The 27,709-nt window shown below is 48.8% G+C and overlaps 1 protein-coding gene across 1 annotated transcript in view; it reads left to right on the top strand.

Moving 5' to 3' along the window:
- The first annotated feature begins 14,098 nt into the window (after positions 1-14,098).
- EBF2 (EBF transcription factor 2) overlaps positions 14,099-27,709 on the top strand; it is a 187,192-nt gene continuing 173,581 nt past the window's right edge. Inside the window, exons 1-6 of the mRNA XM_008535733.2 lie at positions 14,099-14,791; positions 17,253-17,409; positions 18,464-18,527; positions 18,815-18,870; positions 19,387-19,460; positions 25,541-25,609. Coding sequence (XP_008533955.1) covers positions 14,661-14,791; positions 17,253-17,409; positions 18,464-18,527; positions 18,815-18,870; positions 19,387-19,460; positions 25,541-25,609 — 551 coding nt within the window. The 5' untranslated portion in view covers positions 14,099-14,660. The remainder of the gene's footprint in view (positions 14,792-17,252; positions 17,410-18,463; positions 18,528-18,814; positions 18,871-19,386; positions 19,461-25,540; positions 25,610-27,709) is intronic.

Genomic DNA, 27,709 nt, shown 5'->3' with positions numbered 1-27,709 from the left:
CTATTGACATCACGTTAATCAGACCACATGAACAAGAGGTGGTAAGTACAGTCATGTGTCGCTTACCAGGAGGGTTATGTTCTGAGAAATGCATTATTAGGAAATATTGTCATTGTGCAAACATCATAGAGTGTACTGAAGAGGAACAAAACTTGCCATCCCGAAATGTTTCTCTTTAACATGAGGATTATTTTAGGCTGGTTATTTCTAAGAAACAAAAGATTCAGAAAACTTTTCTCATTCTCTCTCCCTTAACTGCCTCCAAGAATTCAGATTTAAAAAATCTGTCTCAGGGACCGGCCCTGTGGCCCAGTGGTTAAGTTTGCATGCTCTGCTTCGGCGGCCCAGGGTTTCACCAATTCGGATCCTGGGTGTGGACCTAGCACCACTCATCAGGCCATGCTGAGGTGGTGTCCCACATGCCACAAACTAGAAAGACCTGCAACTAGAAAATACAACTATGTACTGGGGGGCTTTGGGGAGAAAAAGAGGGGAAAAAAAGATTAGCAACAGATGTTGGCTCAGGGGCCAGTCTTTAAAAACAAAGCAAAACAAAACAAACCTGTCTCAGGAAGTGAGCTATCACCTTAGCATCACTTGAACTAGGTGGGAGACAGGGAGGAACCTAGAAAATCCAGTTTGTTGAGCTCCCCGCTGTGTTCTTCTGTTTCTGTGTGGCCAAACACTCGTTTTCCAAACATTTGCTCCTTTTCACCTAACTGTGAATTGCCTTCCTTCCATTTGCAGTCCCGGACTTTCTGCACCCCCAACATCTTCTTTTGTCTTTAGCTGAGGGTAGTATTTAAGGTGAAGGCTTTGGCCATTCTGGTGAGTTGTTCAGTTTTCCTGGGTTTCTCCCATGTATACATGTTATTAAACTTTTGTTTGTTTTTCTCCTGTTAATCTATCTCATGTCATTTTAAATCTGAGACCAGCCAGGAGAACCTAGAAGAGGAGAGGAAAATTTCTTCCTCCCCTGCATACTTACACAAGCCTACAACACACCTAGGCTATATGGTCCCAATCTTATGGGACCACTGTTGCACATTCCCAAGGTCAGCACATATCCCATGAGCAGTTGATGTTGGAGCACAAAGGCACAGGCTTCTTGCCTCGGTTTGAGACATCTATGAAGGGCCATCTCAGTTTCAGAGTTCCCTGTGGCCCATCGAAGTCAACCTCTCCTTCTGCCCAGTCTTACTTCTTTCATTCGCCCTCATTTACTGTTGACCAGAGCATTCCTCAGCCAACTTCCTGCATCCCAGGCTCCACCCCAGAGTCGGCTTCTCAGGAAATCTAAGCAAATTGTTTTCTCTCTCCTTCTTTCACCCTACCATTTTCCCTCGTTCTTTCTCCTCTTTCTTCCCAGTTTCCTTTACGCATAGGGTGACCATATATGCCAGTTTGCTGTGCACAGTCCTCTTTTACTCCTGGTAATCTGGGAACCCCTCTGGCCAGTATCCCCTTTAATTCTCAAAAGGATCCTGATTTAGACTATAAATTGTGTGACCAGAGTTCATCTAATTCATCTCTTCTTCATCACACACACATTGTTTACACCTATTATATTTTACTAGGTGCCGGGAATACACAACTGAGTAAGAGATTCCAGTCCTCTGAGCCCAAGCTCCAAATTCCTATTGAAATTGTCACAAGAATATTATAATAAAAAGACATATTATCGCTGGAAACTAGAGAAATATGCCATTCTCATACAATAAACTTCAAGGAATTTCTCCAAGATCTATTACAGGTGAGACTGAATTGAGGGAAGGGTCTGCCTAGACAGGTGTTTCCTTTGCATTCATTTCATGCATTTTCTTCAGATGAAAAACTACCTAGGGACCACGGAAGTCACACCACCAGCGTGCCCTAACTCAAAGCAGTCAGGGCAAGAGACGAAGTAGGGGAGCTCTTGGTTCTTCCTGTGCCTCCCAGCTGTGCAGGGGGCACAGAGGGATTCTCAGGGGGAGAGGACTGCTCCAGCACTTATAGCAGTCATCTTTTTGGGGATGTGTCTTAAACACAGAGTGGACACTGCACAGGTTGGCCCTAACGAGGGCAAGGGAACCCCTAAATAAAGGTCAGTGCCCCTGTTAACATGGGTTGTCATAATAAACATGAAAATAGAACTCCTGGACATAAGGATGAAGCTCTTTAGTACACTGCCCCTAGCTCCAGCTGCCTTCCTGTTCTCCCTCCAGCAATGGAGCTTAAATCCAGAAAAGTAAAATGTATAATAATTCTAAGCATTTCTCTTCTTTCTTCATTGAGTTCTGGACGGACTGAATAGAAGGCATACAAGACTCCATCTCAACTCCCATTACCTGAAAACGTAATAAAAATAGCTAAACTGTATCATTATCATATTTTATAGATGAAAAAACTGAAGCACAGAAATGTTATGTAGCTTGCCCAGGATAGTCAAATTGACTCCCCTCGATAGGAAGAGCAACCACTAGATATGCAAAGTCTTTAGACATTTAAAGAGAATCTGTAGTTAAAAAAAGGAGATCAATTTTATGAACCAGTGTAGAATCACTGGAAAAAGGATGCTTTTAAACAACTTTTAAATAATTGTCATCATAAAGAGAGTAGGGAACTCACTGGGAGCTAACACCTAGTGTCAACATTCTGTGAAAGGATTCTAAACAATTCTTGGGTATTATTATCAAACAGAACTGTAATGGAGGCAGTGCTATGGTTGTGAAAAATAAGAATATCCCCATATCATTTCCAAAAAATTACTCAAAGAGGTACTTTGGTCAACTGAGAAATGTACCTGAAGACAGTATAAACTATCGCTAAGGCAACTTTTCTGAGCCATGTCAAAGTTTTATTTCAAACTTGCCATGAGGGAAGAGTGTCATTTCAAAGACTTTTCTCTTGGAAGAGAAATTTATAGAAAAAAGAAGGTAGTACAATAAAGGAGTGCCAATTAATATTATCAGAATCCTCTCAAGGCTCACAACTTCTCAGAAGGTGCTCTTAATCTCAGTAAAGTCTATCAAAAAATTGCTTAAGAATGTTAATCCTTTCCCTGAAGGAATTGTAAATTACATCACACACATAAGGAAAGTTCTGTCCCAAACCAGATTTAGGACAGTTTTCTTTCTTATCATGTTAGAATGTAACCATCACGCATTTTTTGTGGCTCACTCAATGGAGAAAACAAAATCTGGACCATTATCTTTGACCATGTTACAAGTTAAACACGAGAGAGATGAAGCACATGAATATGAAAGAGATAAAACTATAATAAAAGCGTAGGGGTATTTCTTTGTGATCTCCAGGTACAGAAAGACTCTAAGTAAGACCCCAAAGCACAAAAATGGATGGAATTGACTATATAAAAATGAAGCACTTCTCATCAAAAAAGGACAATAATGACAAAGTTATGGACAAATGACAGATTGAGAGATAATATTTGTAACATCTAAAACTGACAGTGGATTAACATCTCAGCATACAAGGTACTCCTGCAAATCATCAACAGCAGCAGCAGCAGCAACAAGAAGCATTAGCAACAACAGTCTCCAAGGCTGAAAATCCAATGAGAAAATGAGCAATGCTCTGAAGAAGTGGTTAACTGGAGGGGAAACCAAATGGTTAAAAATTATCTGAAGAGATGCTCAACTCCACCAGCAATTAATGAAATACATATTAAAACAACAGTAAGATATAACTCTATCCATCAGATTGGCCAAGATTAAAAACCCAGATAATACCAAGTTTTTGATGCACTGTTGATGGAAGTGTAAGCTGAAATAGCCTTGAAGAAAAAAAACAAAACACAACACAAAATTCAAATATACAATAATGGAAACAAGAAAATAAATTCAGATACAGAAAATTAAAATTATCAGAAAATGCAGTACAGCTCTATGGTTACAAATTTTAAAATACCAATGATAGAATTTTCTATGAGAATAAAAATTACCCAAATATACTCACCAAGAGATAGAAAATTTGAATAAATCATTAACCATCAAATAAATTAGATAAGTTATCAAAGCCTCCATGCCTTAAGAGCAAGTTCTGTTAATTTTAAGAAACGTAGATCCTATGCTCTTGAAACTAATCTCAAACATAAGAAAGGATAGCGATTACTTTTACAGAGCTTCTGTAATCCTGATATCAAAACCTGAGGTGCTAGAGTTTGGTGCAAGAAATATAAACTGTTTCAAACATCATAAGCAGAAAGGGATTTAGTAAAGGAAATCTGGAGCTTGCAAAATTATTGGAAGAGTTGGAGAGGCAAACTGCAAGCAGGGCCTTAGGAATAAGCCACAGAACGGCAAAGAAGGTAAGCTCCAGGATGGATGGGAAGGCACGGGGGTGAGAATAAAGCACGGGTGTCAAGCAACCAAATACATCACACACTGGCCAAGACAGAATTAACAAGAGAAAATTGTAGATCAAGTTCCATCTTCCTCACTGGAATGTAAATTCCACAAAGACATGGACTTGCATTGTTTGCCACGGTGTCTTCAGCAAGGTAAGTGTTTGATACATTTATAATGAATGAATAAATGATTGGCCCTCTTCGGGTTAATTATAAAAATTCAAGGGATAGGCCAAGATTAGTAAATTATTAATATAATTAATCACAGTAATAGAAAGAGGAGAAAAGTTATATAATTACCCTAATAAGTGCTAAAAATATATTTGATACAATTCAACATGTATTTGTGATCAAAATTCCTAGTAACCTAAGAGAAATACTTAACAATATCTGCATAACTCATTTTGATAATGGTATATTACAAAATATTCATAATATTCAGGTACAAGACAAGGTTTATCTCCGACACTACTATTTGCCATTGCATTAGAGGCCCTAGCCAATGCAATAAAACAAGTAAAGTAAATCAAGTGTATTTATTGAAGAGAAAAAGACCAAATTATCACTAAGTAGGTGATATAATTGTCTATTTGGAAAGTCTAACTGAATCATTTAAAAAATGACAAGTGATAAGAGGTAAGTAAGATGACCGATTGCATAACACATAAACAACTTCCCTATATTTCAACAATAATCAGTTGAAAAAATGTATTCACAAACTACCTAGGAATGATTTAAACAAAATTTTGCTAGGCCTTTATGAAGAATGCTACAAAGTTTTACTGCAGGAAAAATGTAAATGAATAAACTGAGGAGCATGTAGTTTTCCTAGTTTCCAAATGTATCATAAATTTCCAGTTCTCATTTAAAAATCTCAATATTTATTTAATAGGTAGATAGACAATGACATTTCACATTTTGGGGGGGAATTATGGATTATTTAATAAATGCTATTGGCACAGCTAACCATTTGGTGACAGAAGTTTGATTTCCACCTCACAACATAAACCAAAATAAATTCCAGATGGCTTGTATTTGATATATGAACAGCAAATATGTTTTGAATAGAAGAATGTACAAATTAAGTATTTAAATATATCTATAACTAACCTTCTATTTAAATTAGTCTTCTAAAATTTTGGAGCTTATTGTTGAAGTGGAGCCAAGACCATAACAAACAAATCTATTTATTGAGGGGAAAAATTTTAATGGAAACAGAAATCATAAAAAAATATAGGTCAATATTGAAATTATTTTGGAATGGGGAAGGATTACCTAAGAGTGACACAAAAGGAGGACATTATATTGGAAAAGATGGATAGATTTAACTACATACAACTTAAAGATACTTTTTTTGTGGTGGGCTTGATTAATTGTCTAATCCACCTGCCACTCACAACCCCCATCTCTGAGGCCTGTCACATAGAGGATGGAAAGTAGGTGCTTGCTTTCTCAGCTACCCATCTGATACTCTAGATAGCCACGTGACTTAATTACAGCATAGGAGTCATTGGGCTGTTTCTGGAAAAGCTTTTGCTTTGCTTTACAAAGTGACAGAATCTTCTGGGACCTCTGTTCCTCTTGCTTCCTGCCTTGAGTGTGTGCTATGATGGCTGCTGCTGCATCAGCCATCTTACCACCTCAGACAGTAAACCTGAGACTGGAAGCTCAACATGCAATGGGTGGTGGGGTGAAGAGCAACAGAACCAGGGTAGTTATGGCATCAGTGAGTGCAGCACCTCACCTGGGGCCATCTACCACGAGACTTCTTGTTATGTCAGGTAAAATTAAATGTCTTTACCACTTAAGCCATTGTTAGTCACTTATTTTGTTACTTGCAGATGAAAACATTCTAAATGAAATACATCTATATCTGACAACAAAAAATTACCATAAATAAAGTTAAAGGCAAACAAAGATTGGGGAAAATATTTGCAACATATTCGATAAATTAAAATGAAATATCCTTAATAAAATAAGAACTTGCAACTCTCCAAAGATGTAAAGTGCCCAAAAAATGAATGAGAAACAATTTCCCCTTACTGGAAATGCATGAAATAGAAGTAAAACACGCACAAAGATACCAAAAAAGATTTCCAACCTATCAAATCGGCAAATTTTTAAAATAAGAAAATAACTTCAAGGATTAAGGAAGGTTTGGGGGGGGTGGGAGAAGGGAGTGTAAATTTAGCCTCTCAAGAGGAGGATTTGTCGATCTGGGTCAAGGCTTAAAAATATGCACCGCCTTGATTTTGCAATTTTGCTTCTAGGACTTTATCTCAAGGACAGAATCACAGTTATGTGAAAAGCTACAACTACAAAGATGTTCATCACAGTATTGTTTATAATGGTGAAGAACTAGAAACAACTTAAACGTTCAACAAGAGCAGACTGGTTAAACAACTTGGTATATCTTTTCCGGATAATGAAATACTAAGCCAATATTAAATGTTACCGTGGGAAAATATTTAATCGTATGGAAAAATAAGCTATATTAAGTGAGCCACAAAGTTACAAGTCAGTATATAGAAATACGCGTAGAAGAAAGATTGGGAGAAAAATCCACCCAAATAAAACAATGGTTTTTTTATGTTGATGCGATTAGGGATGGTTACGAATTTATTTTGTTGTTGGTTTTGTTTGTTTTTATATATATTTTTCTGCAAGAAATATGCATTTTCTTTGCAATTGCAATAAAACTTGCAATTAAAAAGGGGCTTCTAGAAGCCTTTATTCCTGTCGAATACAAAATTTTGGAATCTCTGTCTTCCCCTGGCCCCTTACCCTCCACGTTCGCTCCGTCTCGGTTCTCTTGCTTCTGCTTCTCTGTCCCCCAGGTTCGTGTAGCGCGGATTCTGGAAAGCGCTGCTCCGAGAGCTCAGCTTTGCGGGGACCGAGACCCCTAGCTCGAGGAGAGCGGGTCTCCTGCGGGGGGTGGTGAGGGGGCAGCGAGGGACCCCCGCCTCTTCTGTGAACCTCCGAGCAACTGACCGTAGGACCTTTGCAGAACTCCTCGCGATTTTCTTCAATTCTCTGGTGATTTCCGCGATCCCAGCATGCCCGCCCGCCTGCAGCGGTCCCACAGCTAACCGCCCTCGCGTTCCGGGTGCGACCTGTCACCTGCGGCGGGAAAAGGCAGCGCTTGAGCCCGAACGCAGACTCCGAGGAAGTCGCATGCCCTACCCGGGAAAGGCCCCCCACCCGGTTACCTTCCGTGCTTTCTGACACCTGCGTGCACCAAACAGGTGCCAAAGCATCTTCCTAGACATAATTCGGGGTTAACAAAAAGTACGGAGCGCCCACTGCCGGAAGCAGCCCTGTGCCAGGCCCAGGAGCTACGAGGACACGCCAGCTGGATTCCTGCTTCACGGAGCTCACAGGCCGGGTGGGGAAAGGAGTGGGTCGGGAGCGAGCCGTCCCCTTAGGAGACTCCTAGGACCTAGTGAGGTACAATAAGAAAATACTGTCGTGCTCATTTTACAGACGCAGACGGCGAAGGGAAGCAAACGTTTTACTGAACACCTACTTCGTGCCAAGCATTTTCACCTCATCTGTCTTCTTATCGGCAAAGCAAAGTGAAGCTCTGGGGAACCAGTATCCCCATTTTACCACTAAGGAAACTGAAGTTCAGAGGAACAATACCCCCACGTTACTGCTTAGGAAACTGAGGCTCAGAGGAGTCAGATCAAATGCGCAAGACCTCACCAGTAAATGCGAGGCTCTAGCCGGGTCTGGGGCCACCAAAGCTGCAGAGTGTCTTCTTGGCTGCGCTGCCCGTGGTGTGGACCACCTGGAGCGCCGCAGTTCCCCGGCTCAGAGCTGCAGAAAGTGCGGGAGCCGGAGCGTTTCGCGGCCTGTGGTCCAGCGCCCCCTATGTGGCGCGGCCAGCATTGCCCCAAACGTTGTTCCAAGAGCTTCCGGGCCCTTGGACTGTTCCCGCGATGGGGACCCCAAGCCCCGTGAGCCCTTGTGCTCTCCTTCGGGAAACTAGAGTAACTGGAAGTTCTGTCCCCCTTTGAGGGTGGGACGGAGCCGCCCAGCCTCGCGGGCTAGCTCTGTTTTCCCAGCTGTTGCACGGGTTTCCTCAGGCGCCACGTCGCGTGCGCCCTGGACCCACTAGCCTCGAAATGCGCGTCCTGATCCACCGAGGTGCGGGGGGGAGCGGTGTCCCATCAGCCAGACATAGAATTTCTAGGCCTTGGGCAGTGTTTCAGGAGATCGCACACTTTGAAGTCCAGTTTACACCGTTGAAGACAACTTGAAAGCATGCATTTTACTCGTGCCTCTTCCCGATTTTCTCTGTTGCCACCTGAGATGTGCGGTGTGCGTGGAGGTGACGGTGGTGGTGTGTGTGTGTGTGTTGGAGGAAGAGATCGCCTAGTGCCAAATGGAATGAAATTCTAGCTGGTGCCATGTTTGTACTTGTACCCCTCTACCCCCCAACATACATAATCCAGGAGGGGGGAACCGGGAAGACAAGTGTATTATGGAGAGGAAAGTTGGATCTGGAAGCCAAGGATGTGTTTCTAGGGTCTTGGATGAAGAGGCGACCTGTGGAGGGGTGAAGAGGCGCCTTTTGTCACTCCTCCGCTCTCTGAGGAGGGCGGTCCCTGAGCACCTTGTGAGCTCGGGGCCTCGGTGAGCGCGTGTGCATGTGTGCGCGTGAGTGTACGTGTGAAATGTGGCGGCGCCGGCGCGCGGAGCGTACGCTCTGCAGAAATATGAATAATCAACACATCGCTCACACCTCGGCCGCCAGCCAGGAGGGAGCTGGAGGTCCCGGGGGGCTTTCCCCTGCCGGCTGGCGGGGGCGGGGACCACCGGGAAAAGAGGGGGGTCATTTCAGAGTCGCTCTTCAATTTTCTTTTCCCCTAAACTGAGCTGAGAAACCGAAAAAAGGAGACGGGGGGGAAAGTCATAATTAACTTTTTCTGTTTCAAGGCCTTAAATTGCACTCCATTGTGGTGTATTGAAAGTGGAAGACCCGCCTGGGTCTTTGTTCCTTATTTATCAGCTGAGATGCCATTTGTCATTTCCTATCCTCATTTTGTACATCTCTGAAATGGGGGCATAGAAATCCCACTCAAAGTGTTGCTGTCAAGTTTACGAGTAAAAAAGTGTGTGGCAGCGCCTGGCACCAGGAAGTGCTGGACGAACGTCCTGCTTCCGTCCGTTTGTCCTTTGCTCTCAGCCTTGTCCTCCGTGGAGACCTTCTCTAGTGGGTCTCTTAATGCGGGTCAATTTGCCCTGAGATCGCTGCGCCTTAATACCGCGGCGACGGAGATGCCAACGTCTTCGTGCACAGGTACCTAGAGGGGCTCTAACCGGCCGACTTACAACCCCGGGCCTGACGCGCACGACACCCACCCACCCAGAGAATAGGTCGCCAGGTTCGCGTGGAGGCCGCACCAGGCACTTCTGTCTCTACAGGTCGCCTGTCCCCAACACGCACACCTCCCGGCTGCCAGTCCCGCGCGGCGGCGGGCCCAGATCCCACGGCCGCGCTCCAAACCCCCAAACGCGGCTACCGCCGCGAAAATTTGTTCTCTTGACCTTTCCGCTTCTCTGCCTGCTCGAGCTCACTCACTGGCTCTGTACCCAGAATGAGGGGATGGGAAGGAAGGGTGCTTCCTGGGGGAATACCGCAAGGAGAGGGAGCAGGCGAGAGAAGAGGAGGAGAAAGAGGAGAGAGGAGGAAGAGTATTTCTGGAGTTGCCAAGTGTTATGGTAGAGCCAAATCTGGGTCCTTCAGTCCATTTTGGTAAACTCATTTCAGTGACCCGAATGGCCTCGCTGCAGCACCATGTGTCTGTAGAACATCCTTCCTCAGTATTTCTGCAGCTATTCCCGCTCGAAGCCCCTTCACTATGTAAAAACAAATCCAGAAGCGAATCTAACTTCTTCCCAAATTGTCCTAAAGGGAACTGTTCGGTATGGAAGGTGGAGTCCTCGTGAAGTGTTTGTGGCCCATTAGTGCACAAAGTAGTTTCCTTTTCCCTCCCTCTCCAGGGAAGTCTCATTTATGGAGCACACAAGTCCAGTTTCCGTAAGAAAAACGCCAAAGCTGAAATTTGGAGTGGGAGTTAGTGGAGTTGGATATTTAAAAAAACCTTAATTCACGAAGAATTGTGAGCTAAATATTCGGCAGGGTTCTGAGATGGCGAACAAATCCATTTATTTCTACTCAGACAAATAAAAAGCAAAGTTTCCAACTAAAACAAACAAATTGGAAAATTCACGTCCGAAGAGAGGCTTACAGAGATCGCCACTTACTTCTTTTACAAAACCCAGACTGACCCTGTGGATCGAATTCCCTGGGTACTAGCCGGGCTCTGTTCTTCTGGTTGCCTAGACCCAGGCGCCGCAGAGTGTGTCTCCGGGTGGGGGTCAAGGTCAGGTTGTGCATGTGTAGGGGGGCTATTCTCGCACCTCGGATTTCAACCCAGGGCCCTGCCAGTCGAGAACGAGGCTGAGGCTCCAAGAGCAATTTTCTAAGGAAAATTTCCGAACCTCTGACCCAGAGGAGAGACGCGGTGCCTAGGAGACTGGAGCGATCGAGACTGGGGAAACTGGCCTTAAAACCAGTCCAGAGGAAACCCAGCACATCGCGCTGAGGGGCAGATGTGAAACCTGAACGGGGAAAACCCGGGGCTCCTTGGGAAGAGTGAACAAAGGAGGGGACAGAGTACAAGATGGAATACCACCCCCCCCCCAGCTCTGTTTTGTGAATATAGATTGTCGTGAAGAATTCACTGTTCATCTTGGGTTTTTCTGGACCCGGCTCGGGGCCGAACGAAGCTCGCGGGCCCGGAGCCCGGGAGGCGCGCGCGGACTCGGCACCCCCGCCGCGCCGCGCTTCCCGGGGCCGCAGCTGCGCCTGCCGGGCCCCCGTGCGGCTCGGGGCGGGTTTTGTGCGGCGTGTTCGAAAGCAGGTTTGTTTGCGGGTAGCCGGAGGCGATGGAGATGGGAGCGACCCTCCAGGCGCAGCCGCCGCGCTCGCGCCATCACTAACCGACGCTCCTTCCTTCGGCGCGGGTGGCCGGCTCTGCGCCCACCCCTCCCCAAAACCTCCACAAACCTAATTACACCCAACTCAGTGGACAGAATTGCTCCCTGCTCCCCGAAGGCCGGAGCGCTGCCTTGCCGGCCCCAAGTTGGCGTCCCCCGCCTCCCTGCCCCCTCCGCCCCGCGCCGGTCGCTAGCCCAGGGACCTCGTCCCAGCCAAGAGGGAACTTCGGCGCACGCGGCTCGAAGTCCACAGGGCCCCCGGCAGCGTGGCGGACTTTTGCCCCGAGGGTCCCGCGCGGCCTCGGGGAGGGCGCCCCTAGAGCGGCGGGCGAGGAGCGGGGCGGCTCTCCCCCCGCCCCAGGTCGCAGTTCTGGCCTCGGCTCGCGCTACCTGCCTCCCCGCAGGGCACCACGGCCTCTGAACTTGTCTCCGGGAGGCGGGGCGGGGGCACCCGCCGTGCGCGGCTGTCTCGTTTGGGGCGGGCAGCAGGAGAAAGGACCAATTCATTCGCTTCCTGAGGGGCAAAATTTGGGTGGCAGCTGTTGCGAGACAGAAGAACCAGCGTCCCCGACCCTGGCTCTGCCCTTTAACCCCAGCCAACCCAGGGCCGAGGGGCAGGCCCGGGTCCACGGCTGCTTCGCCGCTCCTTGGGCTGCGCTCGGTACCTCTCCTGGGCAGCGTCGAGGTGCAGTAGATGAGAGGCCCCTTGAAAAAAAAAATCTCAGGGCTCATCTACAAGTCTTGAGGGGCCCAAGGGCTGTTCCACACTCTCTGCCAAGGAACACGAGGCATTGGCTCCGCAGGGCACAGACTGCGGGCGAGGATAGGGGTGGGTGGTTACGTGAGATTCGGAGAGATTTCTAAACAGAGTGGGCCAGGATAGAAGACTCTGGGTACCTAGCTTTTGCAGGGACAGAAATTATCTATAAAACCTGCGTATAATAGAGAATAGTCGAGTTAAAATGGGGTGGTAAGTTTCATTCCTACAAATTTCTCTCTCACCTTCCTTCTTTCTTTGGACAATTCTTATCTTACTTGGCTTTTGCGAGAGACCCGTTCCATATTCTGATACCCAATCGCCCTTCATTGCTCTCCCTGCCCGTCTTGTCCAACCAAAAGGACCAAGCCAGAGCCCTGGGGTCGGGATGCCCAGTCGACACAACCCAGAGGCTGGGGTTTCAGGTTCTCCGCCGCTCCTCCCCCCGTACTCAACTACTCCAGTCCCTGGACCCGAGGTTTGTGCAGAACGGGTCCGCGCATCCTCCCCCTCTCCCCATCGGTTTTCTGGTGTCTCTCCGCAATAGTGACCTGCGCTTCCTGAGCACCATCCGCCCGCGCAGTCTAGGGTCGCGGTTTGCCCCCGGGGTAGAGTGGAGGCGCGGACCGGTCCTTTCTCAAGAGAGCGGCCTTTTCCCAAAGTGCGAGCTTCCTGTCCGCCCAGGCAAACGAGCTGTAAGGCGCTGTGTCCTCTAGCGGCAAACTCTTGCAGTTCGTTTGTGAGCACCCACCTACCCCTAAGGGATCTGGTCTGGACTCAGATCAGGCTCAAATTTGAGTCCTAAGTGGGAGGAAAGTGTCCTGCAAGTAATCCAGGCTTTCGCCAAGGTCCCCTCGGTAATGAGGCCGGGAGGCTCGGGCGCAGTCGCTCGAACTGCGGAACAGCTGATTTGTCTCCTCCACGGCAGATGGTCTTTGAGCACAGATTTGCATTCATTGTCTTCAAATCTGTTTTCGCGCTGGTGTTCTAGATTTCAGCAGCAGATCTACGCACAGATCAGAATACAAAAGGAGAAGCAAGAAAATAACACCCAGCCAGGAGGATTTTTAATAGGCACTGCGAGCTGCCGGGCGTAGTTAAAAAGCCGTCTAGGGTTTCAGCTGTTGGGCCGAGCTGCCGCCGCCTCCCGGCCACCAGCCCCCGGCCAGCACCGCGCCGCGGGCAAAGTTCCCGCGACCCCCCGCCGCCTCCCCGCAGCTCTCTGCAGGCCCCCCGGGCTCGGGGACCCCGAGGGAGGAGGGGGAGGGGGCTCCCGGGACAGCCCCGGGCCGCTCTCGGACTCAGCCTGCCGCGATCTGTCAGCAACCTCTCTTCTGCAGGGCGCGACTCCCGCTCCCCTCCGCCCGGGGGTGTTTTCCTTAGCTCCTTGACCGTTTTCCCCGACCCTCTATTTATTTGAATAGCACTATGAGCCATGTTCGAGCCCCTACCCGACCCCCGCTTTCATTCATACATCCTCCTCTCTCAACAACTTGTAAACCGCACGCAAAATCTAAGTGTCACCATGTAACTCCAGGAGACTGAGGAGAGCCGTTCAGGGAACTGGGTTACACTGGGGAACGTTTGCACAAAAAATAAGTACATGTGGTCACACTCTCCGCTTCTCCACAAACATGCTCACAGATCCAAGCCACGGGAATGAACGTGCCTGCCTCTCCGCAGGCTACAAAAATCTGCATCTAGAGGCAGGAGCCCTCGAAGCTTCCCGCTCCCGCAACCAGAGCGCGCGGGCGCGTCTACCCTGCTTCAGCGTGGGATTTGGGGGCCCCCATCCCACGCACGCACACGGGATTGGGGCGAGGACGCAGCGCCTGCAGCTTTCTGTCCCCTTTCACCTCCCGGCCTCCCGGCAACGCCGAGCGCGCCGCGCGCTGCCTGAGGACGTCGGCCCGGCCTGCCCAGCGCCGGCCAATCCCGAGCGTCCATGCAAATGAGGCTCCTTATCGGGCCTCGGCTCCGCCTCCCGCGGTCCGGGCCGTAGTAACCCATTCATGGGGCCGGCGCGCGGCTGCAGCCCGGCTCCGCGGCGCTCGCAGCCACCGCCTCCGCTCGGCTCCGGGTCTTCCCTTTCCTTTTACAACTGATTCTGTTGGGGATTTTTTTTTTTTTTCTAAATTGGCGCGGTGGGGAGGAGCAGGGAGGGGGGGCCCAGGAGGAAGGGGAGAGATTAGGCAGCCATCAATCTCCTCCTGCTTCTCCCAGAACAGGTGATGCTTCTAAATTGTGATCACTTTCTGGAGGCAGCGCTGCCGCTGGAAGGATGCGAGCGACCTAGGGCGGAGGGCCTGAGGCGGCAGATCTGAACTTGCGGAGGCTAAACCCAAACTTTAACTACATCGGTCCGCACCTCACGCGTGAAGCAAAGGACGGGTTATCATTATTTTTTCCCCCCAAGAGAGTCTGAAACTTCGGCACTTGATCCCTTTTCTTGGATTGCTTTGGAGGAGACGGTATCGTGACAGCGTTGGGAACAGTGAGGACAGTGTTGTAACTCTTATTTTTAAACCGATAGTAGAGCAGACTTTTTAAATGTTTGGGATTCAAGATACTTTAGGAAGAGGACCAGCTCTGAAAGAGAAATCACTGGGGACCGAGATGGATTCGGTCAGGTCCTGGGTCCGGAATGTCGGCGTGGTGGATGCCAACGTCGCGGCGCAGAGGTAACGAGACGGCCGAACAGTTATGCTCGCAGTGTCTCGCTGGTTCGCTCTCTCGCTCTGTCTCTGTCTCTCTGTGCCCCCCACCCCCACCCCGCTCGCTCGCTCGCTCGCTCTCCCCCCATCTGTCGCTCTGGCCCCACGCGCTGGGGCCGGCAGGTCGCTGCAGTCAGGGAACCCTTGCCCCGCAGCCAACACTCGAGTTTCTGAACTCCCCGGGTAGTTTGTGTTTCTCCCCTGCTACTTCCCCACGGAACAGTCTTTAGGAGGAAAAACAACCAAGTAGTATCCTACGGCTCGCAGCTCAGCCCCTGGTCCTGCGAGGCGGGCCCGGGCCGCAGCTGGCAGCGGCGGCCGCGGGAGCAGAGCCGGCTTCCTCGCCACTCCCGGGTTTCCCTGCGCCGCTTGCGAGCGCCTCTCCTCCCGCATCTTGCCGGGCGATTCCCGGAGCCCAGGAGCCCCGCGGCCAGATGGCGGCGGGAGGAGCGGGAGAGGCTGGAGCGGCTGCCTGGGAAGGCGAAGCGGCCGGGAGCCCTGGGAGGGGGCAGGCTGGAGGGTCCGCGCGCAGAGAGAAAACAGTGGGCCAGACGCAAGCAGGCGGGGTTGAGGGGAGAGAAGAGATTAAAGGGAAAAGACGAAGGAGTAGCAGTAGAAGGAGCCGCAGGAGAAGAAAGGCGAGGAAAGGCGACGCGCCGCAAACGCAGGCATCGCCAGCCTGTAGTTTGGCGAGTCCCTGAAGTTGACTTTCTTTCTAAGCATCCCCGTGCTGAGATGCTAAACGCCTTGCCCAGAGTGCCACCCCACGAAGACATTCTGGTCCCCCTCCCTCATCACCACTGCTGAGCCGGAGTTTGTGGTCGCCTTGTCCTTGTGTTCGAGAGACAGCCCCCTTACCCCAAAGAACCCACGAACTTCTTCCCACGACTTCTGCCTCCCTATCCGCTCTCCTGGCTATCCCCCTCGAAGTCCCGACACCACGCGGAGAAATTCCTCCTTTCCCAGACAGGCCACGTCTCCAGGTGTCCCGGGTAGAGCGAACCAGCCGCCACTCTTGGAGAAGAGGAAGCAAAAGTCGCCTCGCTCCGGAGAACTGGGGGGGCGCCGGCTTCCTCCCTCCTGGCCGAGGCTGGGACGCGCCAGTATCCCTCGGCAGACGGCTCACCGCGGCGGCGGCTTTCCGCAGCCGTCTGGGGACTCGCTCGGCTGCAGACCGAGAGAAATCAGGCAGCGCTGCTCAGCCGGCTCCGCGGCGCATTTCCTAAGCCGAGCTTCCTTAAAGACACCTCCCCTGCTTTCCTTCTTTCCCCGGATCAAATAATTGTTAAAATTGGAACAGGAAGCCTGAGTGGGGGATTCTAGCCAAAATTTCACACTCTTCAAAGGAGTGTAAGTGCTCACGCCCTGGGGCAAGACGCCCGGAGACCCCAGCGCCACGGGGCAGCTGGGGCAGATGCGCGCTCGCCTGGGTCCCGAGTCTCCTGTTAAGTGTGATCTGGCGGCCAGTTTGTCCCCGGCCGCGACAGGTCGGCAGGGAGGTGTGTGCACATACTCCCTACGCTCGAGGGCGCCTCCCGGGTCCTCCAGTGTGCGATTCGAGGTCCGCGGATTCGGCTGGCCGCTCTCCGAGATGCGGCTTGAGCGGGGATCTAGGCCCCAGGCGAGGACACCTTCTGTTTCTTAGCAACATTTTGGCTTCTTCAAGCTCAGCGATTTTGGGGGCGGGGTCCCCAGTTCGTGTTGTCCTCCGTGGCCCGCGGTCCTTAGTACTGGTCACGGGGAGTCCTCCCTGCCGCTGTCCCGGGAGTAACTTTTCGGAAGAGCGAGGGAAGCGGGGGTGAGGCCTCGGGGCGCAGCACCGAGACTTGGGCTCTGGGCTCCCTGCCCGCCCCCAGGGGATTCTCGCCCACAGTCTTTCGGAAATAGCGTGGGGGGCGTTGTGGGCAGTAACGCCAGGACGGGTAACTCCAATGAAAGTGAAGGAAAGGGTCACTTCAAAAGTAAAAAGGCACTTATTCCCCTAACCTCAGGGGCCCAGTTCCGAATCCTGACCCAATTGGCGGGGCTACCTGAGGGAGAAGATTGGGGCGGCCCGACGGGACAAGAAATTGGGCTGCCGCCTCGGGGGACCGCTCCGGGCCTGGGTCCGCAGCCGAGATCCTTTGGTCTCCTCTGAAGGCCCGACAGTGAGCTGCCCGGCTCTGGGACACCTGGAGACTGGAACAGCCGGCAGGGGCAGCCAGCGGCTAGCGGCATCGGCCCTGCCACCCGATCCCCGTGGCTACTGCGACTCCTCTAAGGAGTCCTCGCTTCTCAATCCGAAGTGGGAAAAGGCCAGAGGGGTCCAGAATTCTGGACCCAGGACTTGGACCCTTAACCTTCTGCAATGTCGCGTGGGCGCGTTGGTAACATCGTGTCTTTCTCTCCTTCCCCGTGTCCGGTGTCCCCCGTGTCTCTTCCTGAGCAGCGGAGTCGCCCTGTCCCGGGCCCACTTTGAGAAGCAGCCTCCCTCCAACTTGAGGAAATCCAACTTCTTTCACTTCGTCCTGGCGCTCTACGACAGGCAGGGGCAACCGGTGGAGATCGAGCGCACCGCCTTCGTAGACTTTGTGGAGAACGACAAAGTAAGCGGAGTCCCCTCTTCCCCTCGCGGCCTAATAACTACCTCCTTGCAACGCACTAGAGATTCCATCTGTCACTTGCGACACTTTTCCGCTCACATCAACAGGGATGATAAATCGAGGCTTCTCACCCCCAGCCTCTACATCAGCCTCTTTCGCTGCGCCTCCTTCCGCCCCCACTCCGGCAGCACGCGCTGCGGGGGGCGCTTGCGGCTCTGCGCACTGAGCCTCTGGGTCTTTGGCAGAGCCTGGTCATGGACTGACCGCGGCGACTAGAGCATAGTTTAAAAGTATATCCAAGGTCGCCGCGCTCGCCTTCTCCGGGTTCCTTTTATAATTTTGCACCTGCCAGCGCCAGCAGGGTGGGTTAAATAGGCACTAGGTGGAAACTCGAAGCCCAGCCTTCTCTGCCACTCTGGCTCCCCAAGGCAGCGCCTGCTCCCCACCCAGGCCTGGGTTTAGGGGCTGGATTTGATCTCAGATGAAGCCGATGTGTGATGAAAGGAAAGTCTTTTGCCCTCTCTGAGCCTCAGTCTCCTCAGCTGTACAATGCGAGCTTCAGAGCAGGCTCTTCCAGAGGCCCCTTTAGAACCTGGGCCTTGGTCCCTGAGCTCGCGCCCCGGAAGCTCCAGTGGTGGCAGGATAGGGCCGAATGTTGCCCTTCCAAGTGGTAGATCTCTTCACGTTTCTGCCAAGAGAAGCCTTGGGCTTCCTAAGGATGGGCAGAACCTGATGGGTTGGGTGGGGTCTGTCTAAAGGCAGCGTTGACTCGGTGTCCATTTGTCCTGGCTCGTTGTCACACATTTGAGGACATCTTTAACGGGGAGGGACAGAGGGTTGGAGACAGTCAACTGGCTTGGAGCTTTGGCAAGTTTGGGAGGTTGGCCAGTGGCAGACGCTCCTGCCCTTTGACCCGGGTCTGGGCAGGGGGTTGCTCAAAGCTCCAGTGTGAGGGGGAGAAAGGCAGCGGGAGACGGTATAGGGATGTGCTCTCTCCTCTTGCTCTCATTTTGGGGGGGCTGGAAAGAAAGGGACTCGAAGGCGCCTATCTTTTCAGGAACAAGGCAACGAGAAGACCAACAATGGCACCCACTACAAGTTACAGCTCCTCTACAGCAATGGTGAGCGCCCTGCACCTGCCGGTTGCCGCCGCGCCCTCCCTGGTCTCCTTTAAGGAAGGCGGTTGACCTTGTCGGGGTCGTTTGCATTGGCCTCTAGACCTGGGGAGAGGAGGGCTGCGGGAGGCGCGGGCAGGGCCAGGGGGTGGGTGGGTGGTCTTTGCTCCGAGGACGGCTCAGCCTGCGCTCCCGCCCGGAGCTGCTGCCTGGGCCTTGGCACCCCCGCGGGACGGGTTTAGGTGCCCGGAGCAGCTCCGCGTCCCTGACCGCGTGCCGTCCCCACCCCGCAGGCGTCCGCACGGAGCAGGACCTGTACGTCAGGCTCATCGACTCGGTGACCAAGCAGGTGAGCCCGGCGGTCCACTCTGCTCCTCCTCTCACCGGGCCCTGTCCGTCCCCTGCCCCCCGCCTGTCCCTGACCGCCCCATACCCTCCACTTTTTCCTGGGTCAGACTTCACTTGCCTCTCTCCACGTCAACCCGCACCTTGTCCACTCTGAAAAAAAAGTTTTTTCTCTGTCTCCACAATTGTCCTGGTTTTTTTCAGCCTGGGGAGACGCCGCGGGTGGGGGGAAGCGAACAAAGGAATGAAGAGGGGAAGCAGTTATTGGGAGCTTCAGCCCCGCTAAACATTCCCTTTTGCAAGAAATATGTCTTCATTGGGGTTAACTTCTCTATTATTATTTTGCTGGAGTTAACCAGGCCACAGCTCAGATTCTGTGCTGCGAGCGGGGACTCCTAATGCAGTAGTGGGCAGTGCGAGGAACCGATTTTGTGCTTGCTCTGAAGTCCCCTTCTCTTTGTCCCTCCACTCCCCTCATCTCTTCCCTTCCTGCTCCCCTCCCCCCATCCCTCCTTCTCAGCCCATAGCTTACGAGGGACAGAATAAGAATCCAGAAATGTGCCGAGTTCTCCTGACACACGAAGTGATGTGCAGGTAAGAGCCGCCTTTTCCTGCAGGCTTCGCTGGAGAGCGGGGCAGGGGAGCTGCACCCGCCGCGCTCGGGCGTCGGGGCGCTGGCTGTCCGGAGTGACTGCGCGCGGGAGGCAGCCTCGCGGGCAGCCCGACCCGGGGCCGAGTCCCTAGGACCCGTTCTTAAAGGCCAGATTCTTAGAGTATATCCATTAGGACTCGGGAAGAAAAGCCAGAACCACCCCCCTAGCGTCTCAGGAGTTTCCTCCGCTACGTGGCAGGTCTCTGTGGTCCAGGGCCCGCAGCAGCGCGGGTAGGGCGGACAGCCCCCGGCCAAGTTTGGCATCGGGACTTTCCCTGAACCGGTCCCCTACCCGAGGCCGGCCCTGCTCCGTTGCCGGCGATCCGGCCGCTCGCGGTAGGTTTCCGGGAGGGGCCACTTGTGGAGTTACTGAGTCAGGCGCTGGAACGACTCGCAGTCTGGGCAAGGGACCACCAGAGGGTCGAGCGGCCCATTTTCGGGGCGCTTCCCCCTAGCTGAGGCACCTGTCTACATGCGGCAGCGTTTTCTTCCTGCAGGGATGTTGCTTCTCCCAGGATTTCACGTGGCCGGGGAGTTTCATAGGCAGGAGCAACGCCCGACCGATAGGGTAGAAAGATCAGTCTGGTTCACCACCAGTGGGTGGGAGGGTGGGGCGAGGCCCGGCTCAGGGAGCTCTGCGGTCTGCAGCAACAGCTGGGTTCTGACGGCCAGGTCGTGAGAGGTGCAGTCTCCTACGCCTTTCCCCATTTTCTTTTCAGAGACTAATCCATTCCATTTTGAGTCGTTTCTTGTGCTTGACTAGAAGAAAATTAAAAATCAGAAGAAATTCATCCATAAACTTACTCATTCTCTCAACAGATGTTTATTGAGTGCCTAGAATGTGCCGGGTATCGGGGATCCCACAGCAAACGAGGAAGGACCTAAAAAGGAAACTCTGGGAAGAGGGTGGTTATTTTACCAAAAACATTTAAATATTTATTCGATACACCTTTTTCTTCCTCCAGAATCTCTGATTGGAGAGAAAGCTTCAGTTCTTCCTTACTCTGCTATTGCTTCAGTGAATGTCTTTCATTTCAGACTTTGCTAGTTTCGGGTAATTGCAGGCGGTCTGATTTAGCTTGGACTGTTTTATAGGGAGCTCCCCGCAGCCGGTCTCCCTCTCAACCCAGTCAGGAAGAAACCATAACAATCAGACATGTTTGTTTTGGTTTTGACCAAGTATTGGAAAAACAAGCTTTGCCAAATGCAAAGTTCCACTCTGCCAGTGGCCGCAGCTGAGGGGAATGGAGGCTTCCTTGCCGGATGAGGCACCGGGCGATGGAGTGAGCAGAGAGCTGCTTCATTATCCCAGGGCCCCTCTGTAGATTCGTTCAGAAAGAAAAATGCACTTCCCAGATGAACATGCATGTAATACCTAGATTATAAATAGTCAGAACACTTTAATTTGGTTGGCTAATTGAAGGGCAGTTTTTTATTCCTCTTTATACTTTTTAAGTGTCTTTGTTTGGAGAGACAATCTTCTTAAAAAGAAAAGCAAAGAAAACCCCAAACTGGCCCATTGTCTGATGAATTATACCTATCACTTTAAATAATACTCGCAAGCCCCCTCCAGCTGTAGTTAAGGCTGACATTTTTATTTTTAAGCCCAATCAAATCCTCTTCATTTTATGCTGTTTAAGTAGCAGCATCAATTTTTAAAGCCTCTAGTTTAGCCTGCATTAGTAACACAATATAAAAATTTAATGTACTGTAACTTCTCTGCATTTGAGACCTGGGAAGATGCTCTGCTATTTTCTTCCAAAACTAGAATTTAAAACAAATATTAATTATGGGTAAATGATCCATTGGATGGGTACCATGTCTGTAGCGCGCGTGCGTGCATGTGTGTGTGTGTTGGGAGATGAGCTGGGCTGGTGGCTGGTTTTGGATGTATCTAAAGGGAAGTTCTCATTCAATCTGTCAGTCGGAGCTGGTTGATTCTCCTGCAGGGGAAAAAGTTCCTTCTCCCACATTTTAAGAGCCAGTTATAGCAGTCAATGATTGAGGGATGAATCCGATGCCCTGTTTCTCAATGATTATTGCAGATACTTTGTTTCATTTGCATGGTATTCTTGGGCATACCTGGGAATTTCCCTGAATGGTTTTATTTTCTGTAATCTTTAGTAAAAAAAAAGCTCATAAATTGTTGTTTAGCTTTGAGGGAGGAACAAATAAATCTCTTCAGGAATAACTTTTTCTCCCTTCCCTGTTTGTCTCTGCTCTCCCCTTCCCTGCGTTAGTTCATTTTGCCAATTATTAGCAAGGAGAAATCTAGTTGTTATGTTGCTGCCAGCCACCCCTGTGCCCTCAATGCTCAGAGGGTTAAAAGATATTATAATTTGAACAGAAGTCGTCTCAAGGCCTACAGCTGGCTAATAACAGAGTTGTATTGAGCGCGAGCAAACCCCACAGCTGTGACTTTTTGCCACAAGGCGCAGGCTAGACAGGGCCCTGATCAGATGGGCCAGCCGGGCAGTGGGGCCAGTGTCTTTACCGGCCAGATGGTGTGAATTTAGACACTTTTGTTATGCAATCGCAGGGAGGAGTTGGGGAGAAGAAAACAAAACAAAAGCCACCATGCTGTGCGCTTATTTGAGTTTGAAATTAGAGACAGATTTTTGAAAGTTGAGGGTTGAATTTTAAAAACGATTTTGGAGGGGAAAGGGCACATTTGCTTGTCTTGAGCAGGAGTTTGGCTGACTGGACACCCAGGGTCCAAGGCTGGGGCTTTTTTTCTTCCCCAGCCATCCCTCAGCCCTCGTCTTTCCCCCTTTCTGAAAAATGCAGGTGAGATGCAGGATTGGGATAAAATTTCTCATATCGCGCCCCCCCCCCCCCATGCGCAGCTTGTTTTATTTTTTCTCTTTCTCTCTCCAAAGACTCCATGAGGAGATAGGGAGGATGAAAGCGGCCTGTAAGCAAACTGAGAGTATTTCTGGTAAAAGGTTCTCCAAATGAGTACTAGAATAAAACAAACCAAACTAAGCCAAACTGAGGAGCAGAGGAACAACTTTCATTTTCATTCATTAGGAAAAAAGGGCACTTCTGAGCCTCTCCACGGTAGTGAGGAGCACACTCGTAACCTAGTGCCAAATTCAGTTTTCTTTTCTCTTTGTTTGGTTTTTCCTTTCTTTTTCTATTTTACAGTGTTGTTCAGTTTTTAAAAAACAGTTATCCGGAACTTCAGACTTAGAGCCTTGCTTGTTAGGAAATAACCATAAAAAGCCTTTTAACTAAAGTAGTTGAACCTGGATTTGGTCACTCAGGCTTTGTCTATACAGCAAAGGGAAAGGAGAATTGAGTTGGTTATCTGAGTAACTCAGGGACCCAGTTCCTTCACCTCAACTATCCTCGTACCTGATTCCAGAGCCATTGTTTGGGGACCCTGGTGGGTTCAGGAACCTCTCTCACCCTCCACTTCCCTTTGCTTATGAGGCTGGTGTGAGGACTGAATGTCATTAAAGAAATTGAATAAAGAATAACTAGGACATCTTGATGAGACCTTTTCTTTCAAAAGACAGGAAGAAAGAAAAAGAATTAGCTTTGTCTTAGAGACCAGAGAAGTTTTAAGGGCTCAAATGGGACAAATATAGCCAAGTCCTATTATTTTTATACTTTTACTATTATAGTCTAACAGCCAAGCGAGAGTGTTCTACGTCTTTTCTGTGCTGAATATTAACATTAGAGATTATCCTTAAATATGTTACTGTTGGAAAATAGATTGGGTCCTAAAGTTTCTCTGCACCTTTCGTTGAATATCATTTCCTTCCCTGTGTCGATTCCCCACATTGTATTAAGCTGGCACCGGGCTTACATTTTTATCTGTTTTTCTTTTCCTCCAGAGAAAATCCCCATGGAAAGCAGCTGAATTCAGCTGAGCAATTTTGCAAACTTATTCGGCCTCCTCAGAATCATTCCTACTCAAACTAAGCAGATTTGCGTATTCTGACAGTGTGTTGTTGTAATTAAATCAAACCCAGCATTGCACACATATCTGGGTTAGGTTGACGTGCTGGTGATGTCAAAGAGTCTAGCTAGAAGGTCTTCAGGTAACCAGCATGTATGGGGTTTCTGAAACTGTGTTGCTAAGAAGAAAAGTTTGCCTGAGCTGCAAAGGAATTCCGCTGACGTAAGCAATAGAAATAGGAGAGGTAGGAGACAGAAATGCGTGGGGATAAGGAGTTGGGAAGAGAGACAAGGGCTTTGGGAGGTAAGAGAGCAGCTGGCCAGCATTTTTATTGGTGTTAATCTTGGGATGGATTGAAATTTTAAAAGTTAAGACCTAATATAATTTCAAAGGCAAAATATTATTTTAGAAAGTCCCAGTGGCAAACTCTGGTATTTAAAAAAGTTGAGACAATTTTTCTTTTACTTCCTACTAATTTGATTAAATTTCTTAAAACCTCATTGTGCCCATTTGGTGAAAGTTTTTTAGCATCTCTCAAGTGTATTTTACTTTTTGGGAACAGAATTGTTCACTGGATAATCCACACATGCCTGCTTGAGAGAGATGGACTTTTCTTCATTCATTTGTTCATACTTCTGTAGAGGATCAGAGAAGAGATGGACCACAGAGAGCCAGAAGGCAAATCTAGGACTGGGCTGGGGTCAGGCCTTTGGTCCCTGCTGCCACATGGCTTCCCTCTTTGCCTTATCCTGTCCTTGCTTTTTAAGGGTGCTCAGGGAATCTCATAGTCTCATAGACTTCAGAGAAGGGACTCTGGAAGTTATCTAGTCCAACATTTTAATTTTATATGTAAGGTAGGCAAAGCCCAGAGAGGTTAAAGAGAGTTAACTAAATTCATGCTCTGGGTTAGCGGCAGAGCTGCGTTAGACACCAGAGCCCTGATTCCCGCTTCAGCAGTCTTTCTCGTGCACCACATCAATCTTAAACTATAGAGAGACTGGCATCGGAAGGGCAGTGCTTACATATAGTTTGGTTGTTGCTAACACTTGAGAGGTATTCTCCAACCAGTGTGCATGATAATGTTTTTCTTAGAAGCCATGTCAAGGCTACATCCTTAATCAACTACTGTTGATGCTGGACCTTGTGCTTGAATGGGCTGAAAGGTGTTCAGAAGTCTGTGGTGTGGACGGGCAGCAGACAACAATATGGAGAGGTGATTTTCCAGTGCTTCCTGCCGCCAAGCTTCCTTTGCCCTTTTCACATTCATCTAGGTCTTTCACACAGGTACCTTGGGATTGGAGTGTTTTCCTCTCTGCTCAGGTCCTACCTATCTGTGGTAATTGCTCTGGGGCCTCTCCTTTCTCGCTTCCTCTCAGATAATTCCACAAGCATTTCTAGAGCATCTACAGGTACCCAGCACTTTGCTAGGTAGAAGTCTTGGGAAGCAGAGTTTTCAAGATAGGACTTACACGGCGAGTCCCATTTCTATCCTGGACTTGGTGAAAATTGTTGGAGATATCATTCTACAGCTCCTTGCCTCATTTCTTCCTATTTTACAATGTACCCCATAGTTCTGGTATTCCTCCTTCATCTTTAGAAAAGGATGGAAATGAATGAATGAATAAATGTTTATGAAGTATAGCGAATCCTCTGGAGAAAGACTTTATGTTAATAAGGTTTATAATAATCCAGGCAGCTACTTGGGGTCTAGTGTATACATTTTCCTCCCCCCCTTCTTCAAATATTTATTAAGATACAAAGATCTAAAACATACAATCATAAAATCATTCAACACGGAACTGGAAGTGACCTTATAGATCTTAAAATCCAACCACCCCTGGTTCAGATTACAAATATGGTTCTTGGGAAAGTTGTGATTTGCTGAGAATTACATAGTTTATAAGTCATAGAGTAAGAATTTGAATGAGTATCTTTGGGCCTCAAGTTCAGTGTTGTTTTTAAACATGGCCATAAATTCTGCTCTCATGTACCTGATAATGAAGAGGCTACCCAGGATATATTAATTTTTGTGAATATTCTTACATTATATGCTCATTGTGTTTTCTTGATTTTAACAATTTTTTTTTACTCTTTTGGTTCCTTCTCAATCTACAGTCGATGTTGCGAAAAGAAAAGTTGTGGGAACCGAAATGAGACTCCTTCAGACCCTGTCATCATCGACAGGTAGGGAGAAAAAGCGATTAAAAAAAATCTTTTCTGGTTTCTTTCCTTTATGAATCTCACCTCTGAGTACTGACCACTTGGGCTTTGCTGTGAGGTTGGTTTCATGTCATGTTCAAGGCATGAAGCTAGTCCAACATGTGTTTTCTTGTTCTGGTTGGCCTTTCTTGGAAGAAGTCAGAATCTTCCTTTTTGGACATACGTCTGTAAATCTATGATGGGATTCTTTTCCAGGTGCACTGACTTCAGCCTAATAAGGAGTATGTAGATGGTAAAGGATGCCCTCTCTCCTATCTGGCAGGGTGGGTTCTCAATCAGTTTCCTACAAGAGGCAGTGTACCCCAAGTTAAATGGCAACCCCTTTATCCTTCTCAGTGATTGCTGTCAGGCTAGAAGACTATCAACTTAGACTCCAGCTTAGGGGATTATGACCACCTCTCTGTTGCATTGAGGGAAATTCCTTTCTACCACAGAGGATTGCATTCTGAGTTCTATGCTATATCCAGAGTGGGAAAGATTCTTGGGGACATTGCTAATTCACTGAAATGTGATTTAGGCATCCTCAGCTGTCTGTTTTTGTGATTGGAAACAGAACTTACAAACCAATGAAGAAATACCAAATTAACTTCCAGCAATCATGTAATTTTTAAGAAATCCCATATTCCCACCCCTAATTTTTTCTCTTTCGTTAAAAAACGGAATAATTCCCTATTGCTTCGTTCTTTGGGTTTTCATGTTTCTAGCCAGGTCTTGAAATGGATTGGAGAGACCACAGTCTCCAAAGTTGTTATTCCAATATTCCAATGAATTCTCAGTTGGGAGAATGGAACCTCTGGCATTCTTCCCAGAAAGCCAGCTTGGTTTCTTTGTGGAAAGTATAGCATAGCCCTAGGAATGAGGAGGCTGAAATTCTGATCTGGTCCTAGCTTTTAACCTTAGACAAAGCACTCTGCATCTCTGTTCTCCAGTGGAATAATGGAGCGGCTAGCTGGAGTGTACTGCCTGCTGCTGTAGGTTTCAGGAGGCCACTGAAATATCCATGGCAGTTTTGCAGTATTCTCTGAGATGCTTGGAAGAGGATGATAACCAGATATAAAATGTTTGTTGGATGTGTAGCTATCTTTGCCAGATTAGGACGTTCAGGTGAGACCAATTTTAAGGAGCTATTTGGAATTTCTTTGGTTTTTCTGAAAATGCATAGAAGCATAAAATTAAAGAGTAGTAGGAACTTTTTGAGGTCATCCATCTTCCTCATTTGATAGATGAAAAGATTGCACCTGGCGACGGCGACATGACTTGTCCACGGTTGCACAGCTGGTTGGAGCAGAGCTGGCACTAGAATAGAGTTGTGCTTACTTCTAAACTGTGCTCCTCTCCCTGCCACAGCTTCCTCCCAGCACTCTCTGTCCTAACTTACGTGAGTTGGATACGCTGATTGCTCATGACATCATTTCCTAACTTCCCAGGATACCCTCGGGATCCTCTGAGGGAATTTGAAGCATACAAGTGCAGCCTAGACACAGATCCAGTCCTTGCCAGTGTGTACACTGAGCTCACTAATCTTCATCTAGTCTTTTTCACTAACTTTTGCTCCCCTTTCAAGAAAGTGCTCTAACTTCACGATTGCTACATCTTTTCTTGTAATAAACTCCCCATAAAACAGCTTTAGAAATGTTTGCAAACCCGTAAATGCTAACCTGTACCTTACATCTTGTAAGCTCATGTCCTAATGACTCTGCACTTAGCAGCAGTTCATACTCTAAGAAACCACATATAACCTGCACCCCTGGATAAAGTCAAATATGTTCATGTTTTCTTCCTATGTAACACACATGTTACATGTACAAAAGAAAGTAGCCTTTTTGCATCGATGGAGAGAAAAGATTTTCCTATTAGAAGCCTTCATTGTTTTTGCTAGAATGCCTTAAATTCTTCTGAGAAGGTGGAAATTATATCTTGGCTGCATGTTATGGAGCTTTATCTGACTGTGGCATTTGTTTTTACTATCCTATGCACAATAAAACAGCCCAATGATGTGTCTGCATTACTTGAAATATGTGTTGCTTCCGAAATGTTGTGCATCTACACATGGAACATACGTAC

This window comes from Equus przewalskii, chromosome 2 (genome assembly GCF_037783145.1).
Source record: "Equus przewalskii isolate Varuska chromosome 2, EquPr2, whole genome shotgun sequence".
Lineage (NCBI taxonomy): Eukaryota > Metazoa > Chordata > Mammalia > Perissodactyla > Equidae > Equus > Equus przewalskii.
This window is presented reverse-complemented; position numbering and strand designations above follow the sequence as displayed.